The sequence below is a fragment of the Bemisia tabaci genome, chromosome 9, assembly GCF_918797505.1.
Source record: "Bemisia tabaci chromosome 9, PGI_BMITA_v3".
Classification (NCBI taxonomy): domain Eukaryota; kingdom Metazoa; phylum Arthropoda; class Insecta; order Hemiptera; family Aleyrodidae; genus Bemisia; species Bemisia tabaci.
The window spans coordinates 117,851-130,613 of NC_092801.1; the positions used below are offsets into that span (position 1 = coordinate 117,851).

At 40.6% G+C, this 12,763-nt stretch overlaps 1 protein-coding gene across 1 annotated transcript in view; it reads left to right on the plus strand.

Annotated features, from left to right (window-relative positions):
- HGTX (HGTX homeodomain transcription factor) overlaps positions 1–12,763 on the plus strand; it is a 79,884-nt gene that overhangs the window by 34,935 nt on the left and 32,186 nt on the right. Inside the window, exon 2 of the mRNA XM_019054393.2 lies at positions 11,011–11,177. Coding sequence (XP_018909938.1) covers positions 11,011–11,177 — 167 coding nt within the window. The remainder of the gene's footprint in view (positions 1–11,010; positions 11,178–12,763) is intronic.

The window sequence follows — 12,763 nt, forward strand, 5'->3', positions numbered from 1 at the left end:
CCCTCCCCATTATAAATTAATATCGTAAACGTTTTTATTGTCATCGTAAGTGTTGCTCGCTCATATTTTCAGCTGATTTTCAGCTCGGTGGGGAGCTTCAAACGACGTTGCCAGTTCAAAAAATTAAATCTGCGTAATTTCAGTTGTTTTTATTGGAATAACACCAACACTGGCAACGCTATGTCACTACAATGACATTTTAATGTGATACTTATCCGACATCTCCACGTTCCGAAAATAGTTGACTACTATCTGTGAGAAGTATCTTTTAACACTTTACCTAATCCTGAATCGTCAAACAAGAATGCAACAAAATGCACACACGAAAGAGTTAAATGCACAACGGGGTTTTTTTGTAACTTATTTAGACTCTCTTCAAATGAATATACCTACCATAAAAATTACTTTGTTCTCGTATTGTAAAATAGTTGTAAGCGCACAGAGCTCTAGCTTATGAGACATTAGATTTCTTTACATTCTTTTTTATGTTCGACTGTTTACTGAATGCACGCTTTACCCAAATTACGATTGCAGCCTTCACATGTCTTGCGCGTCGAGTCAGGGACTAAGAGGTCGGTTACACAGATGAGATAATCCATGGGACCCCTCCATCAGATACAGAAATGGCTCTTTTGCTAAGTTCAGCCTTAAGAACTGCTTTTCACATTGCCGGATTTTTTTCTCTTAGTTCATTTTGCGGACAGAATATTGAACTGCGTAAGGTCATGAGTCCTCCAGTGAATATTCTGTGTTGCAGACAGTGTACTTCCACATTTGCAAGTCAGAATTTTCCGGTGAAGAAATAAAATGTAAAGGGAAAGACAAGATCTGATGTGGATAGGCTAATTTTGGGTGAATCCTTTATTTTTTTTACTTTTTTAAATGTAAAAATGTATTTTCGGACATTTTTCCGTGAAATGTTTGGAGATAAAGTTTTTGAGAAGACGGAGAAAGACGGGACTGTGCATTTGAGATAATGCTTAATTTGTACCTTTTCCAGTGAACCATTTCATTCCAAGATTTTTACCGGCTTAGTGATCATTTTTCAAACCTCACAATCAAGAGGCACGTCTCTGGAATGAGCCTGTTGCAAACTTCAGCCACAGCAAGAAGAGGTGCATCTTACAGAAAATGGCTCAAAAATCGCAATGATCGCATCGGGGACTCTAAGATACACTCGTAACTTCATTGTTTCCGTGAGAAATATGCGTTTTTTTTAAACTTCCCGCTTCAAAGACGATACTAAGCACAAAGGTGAACATTTTTTAAGAAGAGTCGTTCCATTCAACCCTTGCGCACTGGGATGCCACACAGTATACTTAACATGGCCGACGCCTTCGCGCGCAAATCGCGCGGAAGCACCATGGTTTTTCGATGCAAGGAAGATGTAAAAATAAACACGCCGGTGGATGAAATCCCGTCTCGTCACGCGTGTTCCGGCGGGTTGGCAGCGGCCATGTTGAGTATTGCGTCGCACCATAACGAGGAAGGGTTCACGGAAAAAAATAGGATAGACTGTCCAATTTTAACCATGTTGGTTGAAACGACTCCTCTCGCACGAAATGTTCAACTGTGCCATAGTCCAAGTTTTGAAGCGAGGAGCTTGAAAAAACGCATGTTTCTAGTGCAGATTGTGAGGTAAGGAATGTATTTCATGCGCTCACCATGATTTTTGAGCCAACTCCTATTATTATAAATAACTCCTCTTTTCGCTCATTCTAAAGTTTGCAACAGGTTCATTTAACCGTCAATGTATACATTTTGGCGAGGTTATCAGCGACGCCACTGTGCGCCGCACAGTGGATCGAGTCAATAGGAGAGGTCGGACAATATTTGGAAACTTCAAACGCATATAACTCCGTTCGTAAAAAAACTGTGAGGTTCTAAAAGTGGATCCATTGGTTTCCTCATGAAATTTTCTTTTACAAGCACCCCATGAAATTTATAATGTAACGAAATAAACATGAAAATTCGCAGTTTCAGTCAAAAAATTCATGTGCGACCTCTCTAGTTGACTGGATCCACCGCGGGAGGGGGTTGAAAAGGGTAAACGTGCGTAAACCTCAAAACAAATGGGTGGTATGGCGGCGCGGCGGCGTGACGAAATGCATGACGGGAGGCGGCTATGCCGTGCGCCCGCCGCCTACCGCCCACCCCCGGCCCCGCGCAACAAATCCCCTTGAGCCCTTTAAATAGGTTGTTAGCGCCCCGATTAGGCGTTTAATCCAAGTCATTGCGCGTCATAAATTGACCCAATTCAATTGCCGCGCGCGCCTTTGATCCCTTCGACAGGTGCCTGGGTCCTCGAAATATTTAACCCTCTCTTAATTTCCACGCCGGGACATACATCTTGAGTCAGCGCACAAGTGCAGTAATCGTGTATTTTTTTCGTTTGGACCTGATGAATTTGACGTATTTATCAACTACAGCTGAACTCAACTAAAAAACTCGGGACTAAATTCGGGAGCTATCGCTTCCCATCCTCAGTGATTGTTGTGTTGAGTTTTTTAGTTGATTTTAGCTAAATTTGGTTTAATCAGTTCGCTGTTTTTTTAGTTTAATTTTTATTTTTTAATTGTTGGACGTATTTATGCTAGAGAAGAACTATTTGCATTTGCGTGTAACATCTTCATTTTACACTAGGTAAGTCCGATTTACCTACCCCAAAATGATCGGTCCAGACGCCAAGTGTATCGATGTTTGATGAATACGAAAAAAAAAAAAAAATAAAAAAAAGGGAGAAACCCAGTATTATTACCAATCTTCTCGGTAGGTCCTGACCAAGAGAATAATTCTGTAGTTTTACAGTGTTTGAAGTAATTTTTTATTTGTAACCTTTTCGATCACTTTTTTTCCCGTAAACAATAAAATTACTGCAAACGAATTGTAATGACTAGGATACGTGAGTTTCCACGGTCATCTGTGCCCAATGTGAAAATCTGCTGGTATTATTTTTTTTTGGTGAATATTAGGATCCTTTTACTCACTTACAATTAGATGGACATAGAGTGCCTTTCCTTTAAATAGAATACGGAAGTTTGCAAGGGAAAAATACCGTTTGAATTAACACTGAATGTTTCTTGAGAAATTGGACAAAAAAATTAAAGTAATATACTAGCTACTTTAAGATCCAATAACGCTAACTTGATTGAACTGAATGTCTGTGCAGTTAGCACCCTGAGTTTTCGAATTTTAATTTTTTTTTTTTTTTTTTTTGCTCTCCCCATTTCATTTCCATTTATTTTCTCAGGCAGGTGACCCCCGAAAATTGAACTTTAAATTTTCAGAGAGGTCATTGACCCTAGCACCTCCACTTTGTTCGATTGAGCTGAAAATGGTGTCAAACGACACAGACTCTTTTGCTCACCTTCGCTCAGGCCTTCGTTTTCGTTTCTTATCCCCCCCCCCCCCTTGATCATTTCCAACTGTCCCCACATTGATGAACATTGACCTTAAAACCATAATACATAATCCCTCATGATTCCATTCATTTGCACATAGTTCCTGCCAACATAAATACGAGTGCCAAATTACCATAGACTCATAGAGCATAGATATATTTACCAAGGCTCCAAGGCTAAAACTCGCGCGTAGTTGGATTCGCGCCGTGATGAACGCAATCCGCACAGCACGTTGGCGGTAGAAGAGGGGAGGGGGGGGGGAGGCGCATCAGCGGATGAGGACGCGGAACCGGGAGCAGATACAAAATATATGCAATCAAAATCGCATTACAGGGCGCACCGCTCAACCGCTCTGTTAACACCCGCCCCTCCCACAGCTTCGCGGCACGTGTAACCGTGTACTTAGAGAACCCCCCCCCCCCCCTGCTTAGCTTCAGCCCGGATTCCCTAAAATGCTGACGTAAGTACCCGGTGTATCGAAAGTAGAGGGTCTTCCGGTGCCTCGGAAAGGAGCCGTCCATAATTATACGAAAAAGCTCGTTATTTAGGATAAACTGAAGTTTGGAGGCACTAAATTTGTCTTAGGCTTCAGACCAATAAAGAGGAACATCATGCCTGTAACTTTCACTTTTTAAACATTTTTTTCTCAGTTAAAGCCATTCACGGATCCAGCAATTGGTCAACACCGGATTTCCTCCATTTAAACCTGTGGAAATGTATCGACTCATGGAGGGCCCAGGCGCTCCGACAAAAATCGATTACTTAGCATAGGTTCAAATGAAGAAAATTCGGAGGTGCCAAATTGCTAGATCCACCTCTGATTATAGCTGCTGTTTTGGGGTGTTAAACGCTCAGACACGAAATAATTTATTTCGGAAACGCTGGTCCTTTTTCAATTTAAGAAATTTCTTACAACCCAAAATTTCCCGTTACTTGGATTAAACTGCGAATAAAATTATTTACTCATTTGAAAGAAATATATCCATAAGTTCCTCTGAAAATTCTTGTTCATGGTGGAAAATTTAACACAGTCTGTACGGAAAAAAATAGGTAGCATTACCATATGCTGGTTGATTAATAAACGGCACAACTAGAAAGTATGGTGACTTTCATCAAAATTATCGTGAAAGTAACAAGATCTGTCCTTATTGTGACAGTAATTTTGGTGGAAGTTACTGTACTATCTGGTCGTGCCATTTTTTACCAGTGTACGGTAAATTCTAGCCAACATTTTTTTCCGTGATGGAGGCTATACGGCCGTGCTAAGGAAGAACGCCGTATGAAAATTCGAGAGTTGCCATACCTCCTTCGACAAAATGTTCATTTTCAAGGAAACTTATGAATATTTTCCCTTGAAATATTCAGGACTTTTTGTTGGAATTGCGAGCAAAATTATCTGAAAGACTAGAAGAAAAATATTCATAAGTTGGCCAGGAAAGTGGTGCTTTACTAAGGGAAATTTGGCAATGCCTGAAGTTTCATACGGCGTTCTTCCTTAGTACGGGAGTATGATAAAGCTTTCTTCATCACGATGAAAGTGCGCGCTTGAAACTTCCGGGGCAGAGTGTAGGTCCAACCCTCAGACTTTCCCGCCAATAAGGCGCGGACGACACTCCTACCCGGCTGGGCAAAAACCGCACAACACCAATAAAACTCCAGCTCGGATACGCGGTTTCGACTTAGGATGACGACATTATCTCTGTTTATTTCGCTGCGTATCCGTGAGCCTGTTGGATGCGTTCGTAATTGCGGATTCATGCTCGACGATTAACCTGTGGTCGATTACTTTTGCCACTGGCGGGGCGAAGGGGCGGCGGTGAGAGGGGATGATTTCCGGGTGGGATTAGAGTGACGACGCTCGGCGAAGACGGATTTGTGTGGCGCCCCTCCCACTCGTCCGTCGCATCTCTAATTTATCGCCGCCCTCATTTGAATCCGCGCCCGCGGCTGGAGACCCGACTCGGCCCTCCCAAGTATAGGCTGCCCTCAAAATGGGTTTCTCACACGCCGTCGAGGAAATGCAGAAGCTTGTAACCAAAGTGCCTACAGTAGACTACCCATATAGGGAGAGTATGGACATGTCAAAAATTCTGAGCTTAGGTCATGGAGCTCTTAGACCCCAAAAGGGTAGGCAATCTATGATTTTCAAATTATCAAGATTCACTTTTAATCACAATTTTTGGGAATTGTCGTTGGTAAAGCACGTATTTAACTTGGTGGCGCTTAGCGCGTCCAGAACGGCTAGTATACTCTAGGGAGACTCAGGTTTTTCCTATGGGTTTTCCATTTGAGCGGGACCCTCAAATTTTACCACATCACAAATTATATTAGAATACTATATTACTTATTATGGCTACTATTAAGAATTCATACGGCTAAAATTTGACTCTTTGTTGTTTCTTTTCAATAGGGGTGCTTTATCTAATTTTACCATCCTTCAAATTTTTACTAAAAAGGAATTGCGAAAAAAATAAGTATTGATTTTTCGAACACCCGGTTAGACTCTCAGTGGGCGACACGCGTCAATGTTGTTTGTTTTTATTTTCGTGTGATTAGATTCGGAGCGTCGATGCGAGCGGTGAGCGCACAATTAATGTTTTATTAATGTTGTGATAAAAGGCGGAGCGGGAGCAGCACCCACCGGCCCAACGTCCGACTCCTTCAAATGTCAACAGAGCCACGCGCCTAACGACACCCTCTCGCCAATATACGGACACCAGTACAAGCGAATTACATCCCAACTTACAAGCATTTACTTACTCATCATCTCCTGTACTAATATGAGGAATCAAGTGGTTTGGAAACGAATCGTTTGGTGTTTGGTAAGACAGAATCGTGTTTGATAAGAGGATTTTTCCAAGATAAAATGTCTCTTAAAGAGAGCTTCCAAGCCTTCCGTACCGTTTTTAGGGAGGAGAAAAGCGCCGACTAGGAACGTGTACTAAAATTTTATTTGGTCCGGTATGACTCACAATCAGTTGAAACAAAAAAATATTTAGGAAATTTACGTCAAAATTTGCACAGAATGGGCCTCTACACAAGGTATGATATTTGGCACAATACCACATGTTTTCTTTTCAAGATTTCACAAGGAAAACGAATCAAACAACAGCAAGTCTGAAAGGCAACTCCTGAACAAGACTTAAGTGTTATCAAGTGGACTGCATTTTGCAATTTGGAACTATAAATTCTGACCCGGTTTAAAAACAACGTATGTGCCATTAGTTTTCATCTGCACGTAAGCGTTTTTTCAGATGATCCAGAATTTATAGTTCAAAATTACAAAATGCAGTCCAATTTATTAACATAGGCTTGGTGACAAAAATACAAATGACATCATTTTTATAATGGAACTTTCATTTGATCTGGCTTAGAGAGAGTTGTTAATATCTCGTCCAAGAGTTGATACCCAAAGGCCCTGTTGTGTATACAGTTTCTTACGCATGATGTGAAGAGATAACATGCGAGGTTTTTATCTAGTTTAGACATTTGTTTAGTGGCCCGTTTTTGTTTTGCAAAAACAAAAACGGGCCACTGTTTTGTTTTGCTCTTCAAAATCACAGAACACATGATTAAGTTCCAACTTTGCAATACCAGAGCATTCTGAAGGCGAGGAAAAATTAAAAGAAAACAAAAGATTAGAAATATTATTGTTGGTTGTTTGACCTTCCAATTTTCCAGTAATCATTGATTAAAGATCTTTTAACAGTAGGAAAAACATAACATCCCGTTATTCTTGATGTTTTCAAACAAGGCACGTCTACCTAACTGTTATCACCATCCCTAGCGCGAGGAAAAACTGAAATTAAAGCCACTTATACAGCTGTGGAGCCCAGGGTTGCAGATCTCAAAAGTTTACGCTTTAGTCTCACTCATAAAAAAAGAGTTTTCAGTCAAATTTGGCACCGACGAAGCGAGGTACCGAGGAAGTGGTTTCGAGTCGCGGAAACATGCTAATGAACCAACTCTTAATTCCAAGCTTTCACGAGAGGGGTGGAGGGGTGGGGAGGTGGAGGAGAAGGGCGGGAGGAAGGGGAGTTAGATTTTCGTAGCTATCTCCATGTTTAGCAAAAACCGCGTGACTGCAGTCAAAATTTGCTGTTAGAAGCGTGGTTTTGGGTTAGAGGCTATGTTTCCTTGCGCACATGTTCCTAGCCCGTAACAGGGCCGCGCTCCGTGAAATACGGCCATCGCCCGTAATTAAATTGTGGCTTAATCACTCTTTTATTATACTTTTCTTGCTTTGCTACGTCTTTATATCTTCATTAACATTTATTCGGGCCGTTCTACCTCACTTTTATGTGTCGTTGTTCATTAATTATATCTCGCCGGCTTCGGTACCGTTTTACAGGGCCTCAGACTTGGTCCGTTCCGCTCCAGTTTCGCCCGAGCTCACGCTATTTGCACGTCTTTCGCGATTTTTTCATATTAATTATTATTGTTTCATGTAGGTATCTTTGTTGCGATTAGGCCGTGGGTAGATAACACAGTAATGAGGGGTAAGCGGCTCAACACGACGGCCGCTTATCTATGTCATTTGTTTAGGAATTTTACAGATTATAATTCTGCATAACTTTTCTGAAAATTCAATTTTATTTGTTTCTTTTTTCTTCTTTGATTGTGCAAAAATATACACGAAAAAGTTGCGAATTTCCAAATATTTTATTCTTCAGCACTCCACCAGTTGGAAGGCTTAAATTTTTTAGTAAAATTGGTAACCGTATAGTTTAAACTTTATCGACATTAACTAAAATGAATTATTTTAAAGTCAAGGCCATAATGAATGTCAGAACGATTAGAAAAATGCGGAAGAATATGAAAAACAAAAATTGTATACCTCATCAGAAGATGCACAAACAGGATTCGAGTAAGATATGGAAAGTGTAAAATTCTTAACTTTGTTCTCAACTTTACTTTGCCCCCTTACACCTAATTTATCTATGCGTGCTGAAGCACTTTTACAAACCAAAGTTGGTTTTTTTGTCATTGCAATTTCACGTCATGTGTGCATATTACGATGATGAAATGGGCTGCAAGACAGATGATCTGTGAGATAGCGTAGAAATTGCATAGTCAACTCCTCGGCAGGGAATCAACTTTTGAGTGTACAATTAGCATTGCCAAAAGTCGGACAACTTTTATGTTCCGCGGATCTCAGAAAAAATACAAATGAATAAGGTCAGTCAGATTGGTCCTTGAGGATGACCTGAAATAGTGCAACACATTCCTGGTTATACTTTACGAAAGTACCCATCTCCTTCGATACATGCCATCACTCGTAAAAAAGCATTGAAAAACCTCTATCCATCCTATTACGAAACAATATGCAAATAGGCTCGTCCTGGTTAGAGTCCCTTCATACCCAGAGTTAAGACAACTCAGTTCTGGTTGGCCATGTTGTCACAAAAGTGTGTACCCAAATAAACGATATTAAGGGATAAGGATAAAGAATCCTGCGATGTCTGTTATCCAATAACAACAACATCAACACAACCCACCAAAACCTTACCAAATAAATTACAATAAAGTAAAATGAGATTTATTTGTGAATAATTCCTTAATCTATTTTCATGAAGAAAAAAAAGAAAAGAAAAGAAAAAAAAATGGTGAGATGAAAATACCAATGCACTTTTGATAAATCACAACTAGGTTATGTCTTCATTATTTTTGTTCAAATTTGAGCCACACTGCCATCTTCGCGCACACTTTTGTGACACAATGAGCGAACCGATCAAAATTGAATTTTATTAGGCCACTTTAAGTCCAGCTAGACTCGAGTTGTCTTAATTCTGGATATAAAGGGACTCTAGTCCGGGCCACTTGCCACTTCCTAGAGAATAAAATATCTGTGGCACATATTACAGGAGTCAGAGGAAGAAAGCAATGTTAACACAAACCTTCTTTTCAAGTTCAACCCGTCGAGAACTGGAGAAATCTTTCAAGGGCACTGTATTCGCACGGTCCTAGGCATGAATAGCGGAATACGTGCCGCGTAATGAGTAACTCACCCAACAAAACGGTCAAACAGACCGTATTTACCATTAACAACCTCCTGCCCAGAGTCACGGTCTCGAATCACCATAAACTCCCGTCCAACCTAAAAGCAAAAATTTACGCTCTCATATACAAACTATCTACGCGGTAACGCAGTTGCCATTCCTATGATAAACTTTACCTTTCCTCCTACGCAGCCAACCTCCAAAAGAAGAAATAATGGCTCTATCTGGCATCTTCATCATGGAAGATGCGGGTGGAGATGAATTTATTTACACTTCTCGGCGTTTTTTATGTGCTGTCGTTTGCCGGGGCCGTGGGAACCGGTCAGCGGGTTACTGGTCAACCGGTTTGAGTCTAGGAGTCACCGGGAGTTTTCGGCGTTTCTGAGCATTGACGAGCCTTTCACCCAGGCGTAATTGAAGACTTTTTGTCTCGTTTTCGGAGTCCCACGGTTTGTGATATACGGAGAAATTTTAGGGCATTGACCGAATGAGGAAACATTTCGGCAAAATTCACTCAAACTGTTACTCATCTTCCTCTTTCTTATATGTTCGTATTATTCAGCCCCATCTTTGACTTTTTGATACCATCGAAAGTTTAGAAAAAATTTAATACTAAATCACATAGTCTGAAAGCTAGCGCATAAGCTCGTTGTATGGTCAAATGGACTGTGTTTACCATAAGTAGTATTAATTTCCAAGTCTGAAAACTATAATCTAAATTATGACCGAATAGCGCCAGTGGAATTTTTTATTGGAATATATATATCTTTATAACACAGGGTGTACCAACTAAGGGGCGACAAACTTTCAGGGGTTGTTCTACGGCTCAAAACAAACAGAAAAGTCCGGAACCAAAATCTTCTAAGATGCAAGGTTCTTGAGTTACGGGGAGTTTAATTTTTGAAATAAAAATACTGTACGTGTTCGGTCATGACGTCACAGTGGCTATTCTACTTTTCGGAACCCCAAAACAATTGTGATTTCATAAAAAACGCATCAAGAGCTTAAAAAAAGGTTCTTTCGTTTTTTTCGTAAGACCCTTCCTAACGAAGTTATTGACCGCTAAAAAAATACCATTACCGAACGTCACAAATAAGGTAAGTCAGGTTGTGCGGTAAAACGGTATTTTTTTTAGCGGTCAATAACTTCATTAGGAAGGGTTTTACGAAAAAATCGAAAGAACCCTTTTTTTAAGCTCTTGATGAGTATTTTACAAAACCACAATAATTGTTTTTGGGTTTCAACAATTCGGATAACCATTGTGACGTCATAACTGAACACGCACGGTTGTTTTTTTTTTTTTTTTTTTTTTTTTTTTTTTTTCAAAAATTGAACTCCTCGTAACTTGAGAACCACGCATCTTAGAGGATTTTGGTTCTGTTTGTTCTGAGGCATAGAACAACCCCTTAACGTTTGTCGTCACTTAGTTGGCACACCCTGTATAGTTACGGACAGTTATCAGTCTTAAATTGGCTCATTTCATTATTTTTATATTATTTTTCATGTTTACTATTTTTGGAATTTTTGACTAAAATGTGGTGGTTTTTTATGCTTTTATGCGGTGTGCCTGTGTTTAATGTTTTGATGTGAGACCTTGTTGTTTGTTTCAGTGAGTTCAAATAACGATAAGGATGGCAAGAAAAAGCACACTCGACCCACTTTTAGCGGCCAACAAATTTTCGCCCTGGAAAAAACGTTTGAGCAAACTAAATACTTAGCTGGACCCGAAAGAGCCAAATTAGCGTATGCATTAGGAATGTCAGAATCACAAGTTAAGGTAGGTTCTTTCATCTGAATATTTAAAAGCATATATCTGAAGAGATGGCATATTTAATGCTGCTGAGAGTTGATTTTTTTAAGAAAGCTACTTCAATCTCTACTGCTACGCATATTGTTATTACGTCTTCTTGTTGCAGAGTAGGCCCCGAAAAATCTTCCGTGCTGAAGTATTCAGCATTTCTCGTGATGTATTCAAGCGATTTCCCCAGGTTGAGCAAAGAAAAGGCTTAAATCAAGCAGTACTATGATCCTCATTTAAGAAAATATTTTTTATCAGCGATACTTCGGAACATGAATAGGAATACCAATGGCCAAAAGGCGAAACCACGTATCTCCCTCTACGACGTTGCAGGCATACCTACTTCATTTTTTCTTCAAAACCTAGTTAACGTACAAGTAATTTCTGAAAACTCCCTTCATCTCTCTTTCTTGTTAGCAAATTGAGCGTTCACCGCGTTAGTAGTGAACGCTCTTTCCCGTCGTTTTCCATCGGGTATGTTACTGGTGTATCCATTGGTAAAGGCTCGCACTGCTCCATGGGAATCGGCGCCATTTTTTGTCGCGGGAAAGAATACCTAGTTTCTCAATTTTCTTTAAATCATTTCTACCTTTTTTCTCCTATTTTGTCCACTTTATGTAATGCCTGTAGGCTTGTCTTTGAGAAATTAATATCTTTACGTTTTAAAACTCTGCAACGTACTTTTATTTAATGGCTCTTTCAAGAATCGTTCAAATTTTTTGTCGTCGTAGTTCTAGAAAAATCTTTAGTTACAAAGTACCCCTTCACTAATGACCCCTATATTTTACTCTATGATGACAAGACATTTCTTGTATATATATATGTTTCCTAGGTTACACTCCAGTTTAGTTCAACAGCGTCTTGCAGCGCTCTCTTCCGTCCGCGCAAAACCACTTTTACATATTGACGAGGTGCTACGGTGAACGCTCTCCAACGTCTTAACGTTGGAACCGTCGTCTTGTTTTTCGTTTTCAAAGGTTCTCCGCTCTTTTGGGTTCTAAGAGCTTCGTGGCATAACATGTGCATGCTCTCACTTTAAAGGTACTCTAGTGAGCACAGGTCGTTAATAGACGTTGTTTCTAGAATGAGTGTAAAATATCAGCTCCTTATTGCGGAATGGAGGAAAGTTTTGAATGAGCCCAAGGCAAGGCGTGAGTCTCTCGCCTCGGTCGACTCGGTGCCCAATGAACGTGGGCCGGCGCGGCACAGGATCCGGAGCCCGAATGGCGTCGCGGGAGCGGCACAGGATATCCGCCGCGGGATCGCAAGTCGAAAGCCAACCGCGAACCTACCGCCCCGGCGGGGGGGGGGGGGGGATGTTGGCGTCCCAAACCACGCCTCTCTTGCGATAAGATCGCAGCACCGCCGCGCGCCGCGCCGCCAGAAAGCTCCCCTCCAATGCCGGCTGCCTGTCCTCCTGGTGCTTATACCTAGTACGTATCAAATTTACCTTTTATGGGTTGCCTAACGCGGTAAAAACAATAGATTTTTTAATTATAAGCACTAAACCTCTAAGAAAGGAAAAATATGAAATAAAGTAAATTGAAAATCAATCGCAAATTATT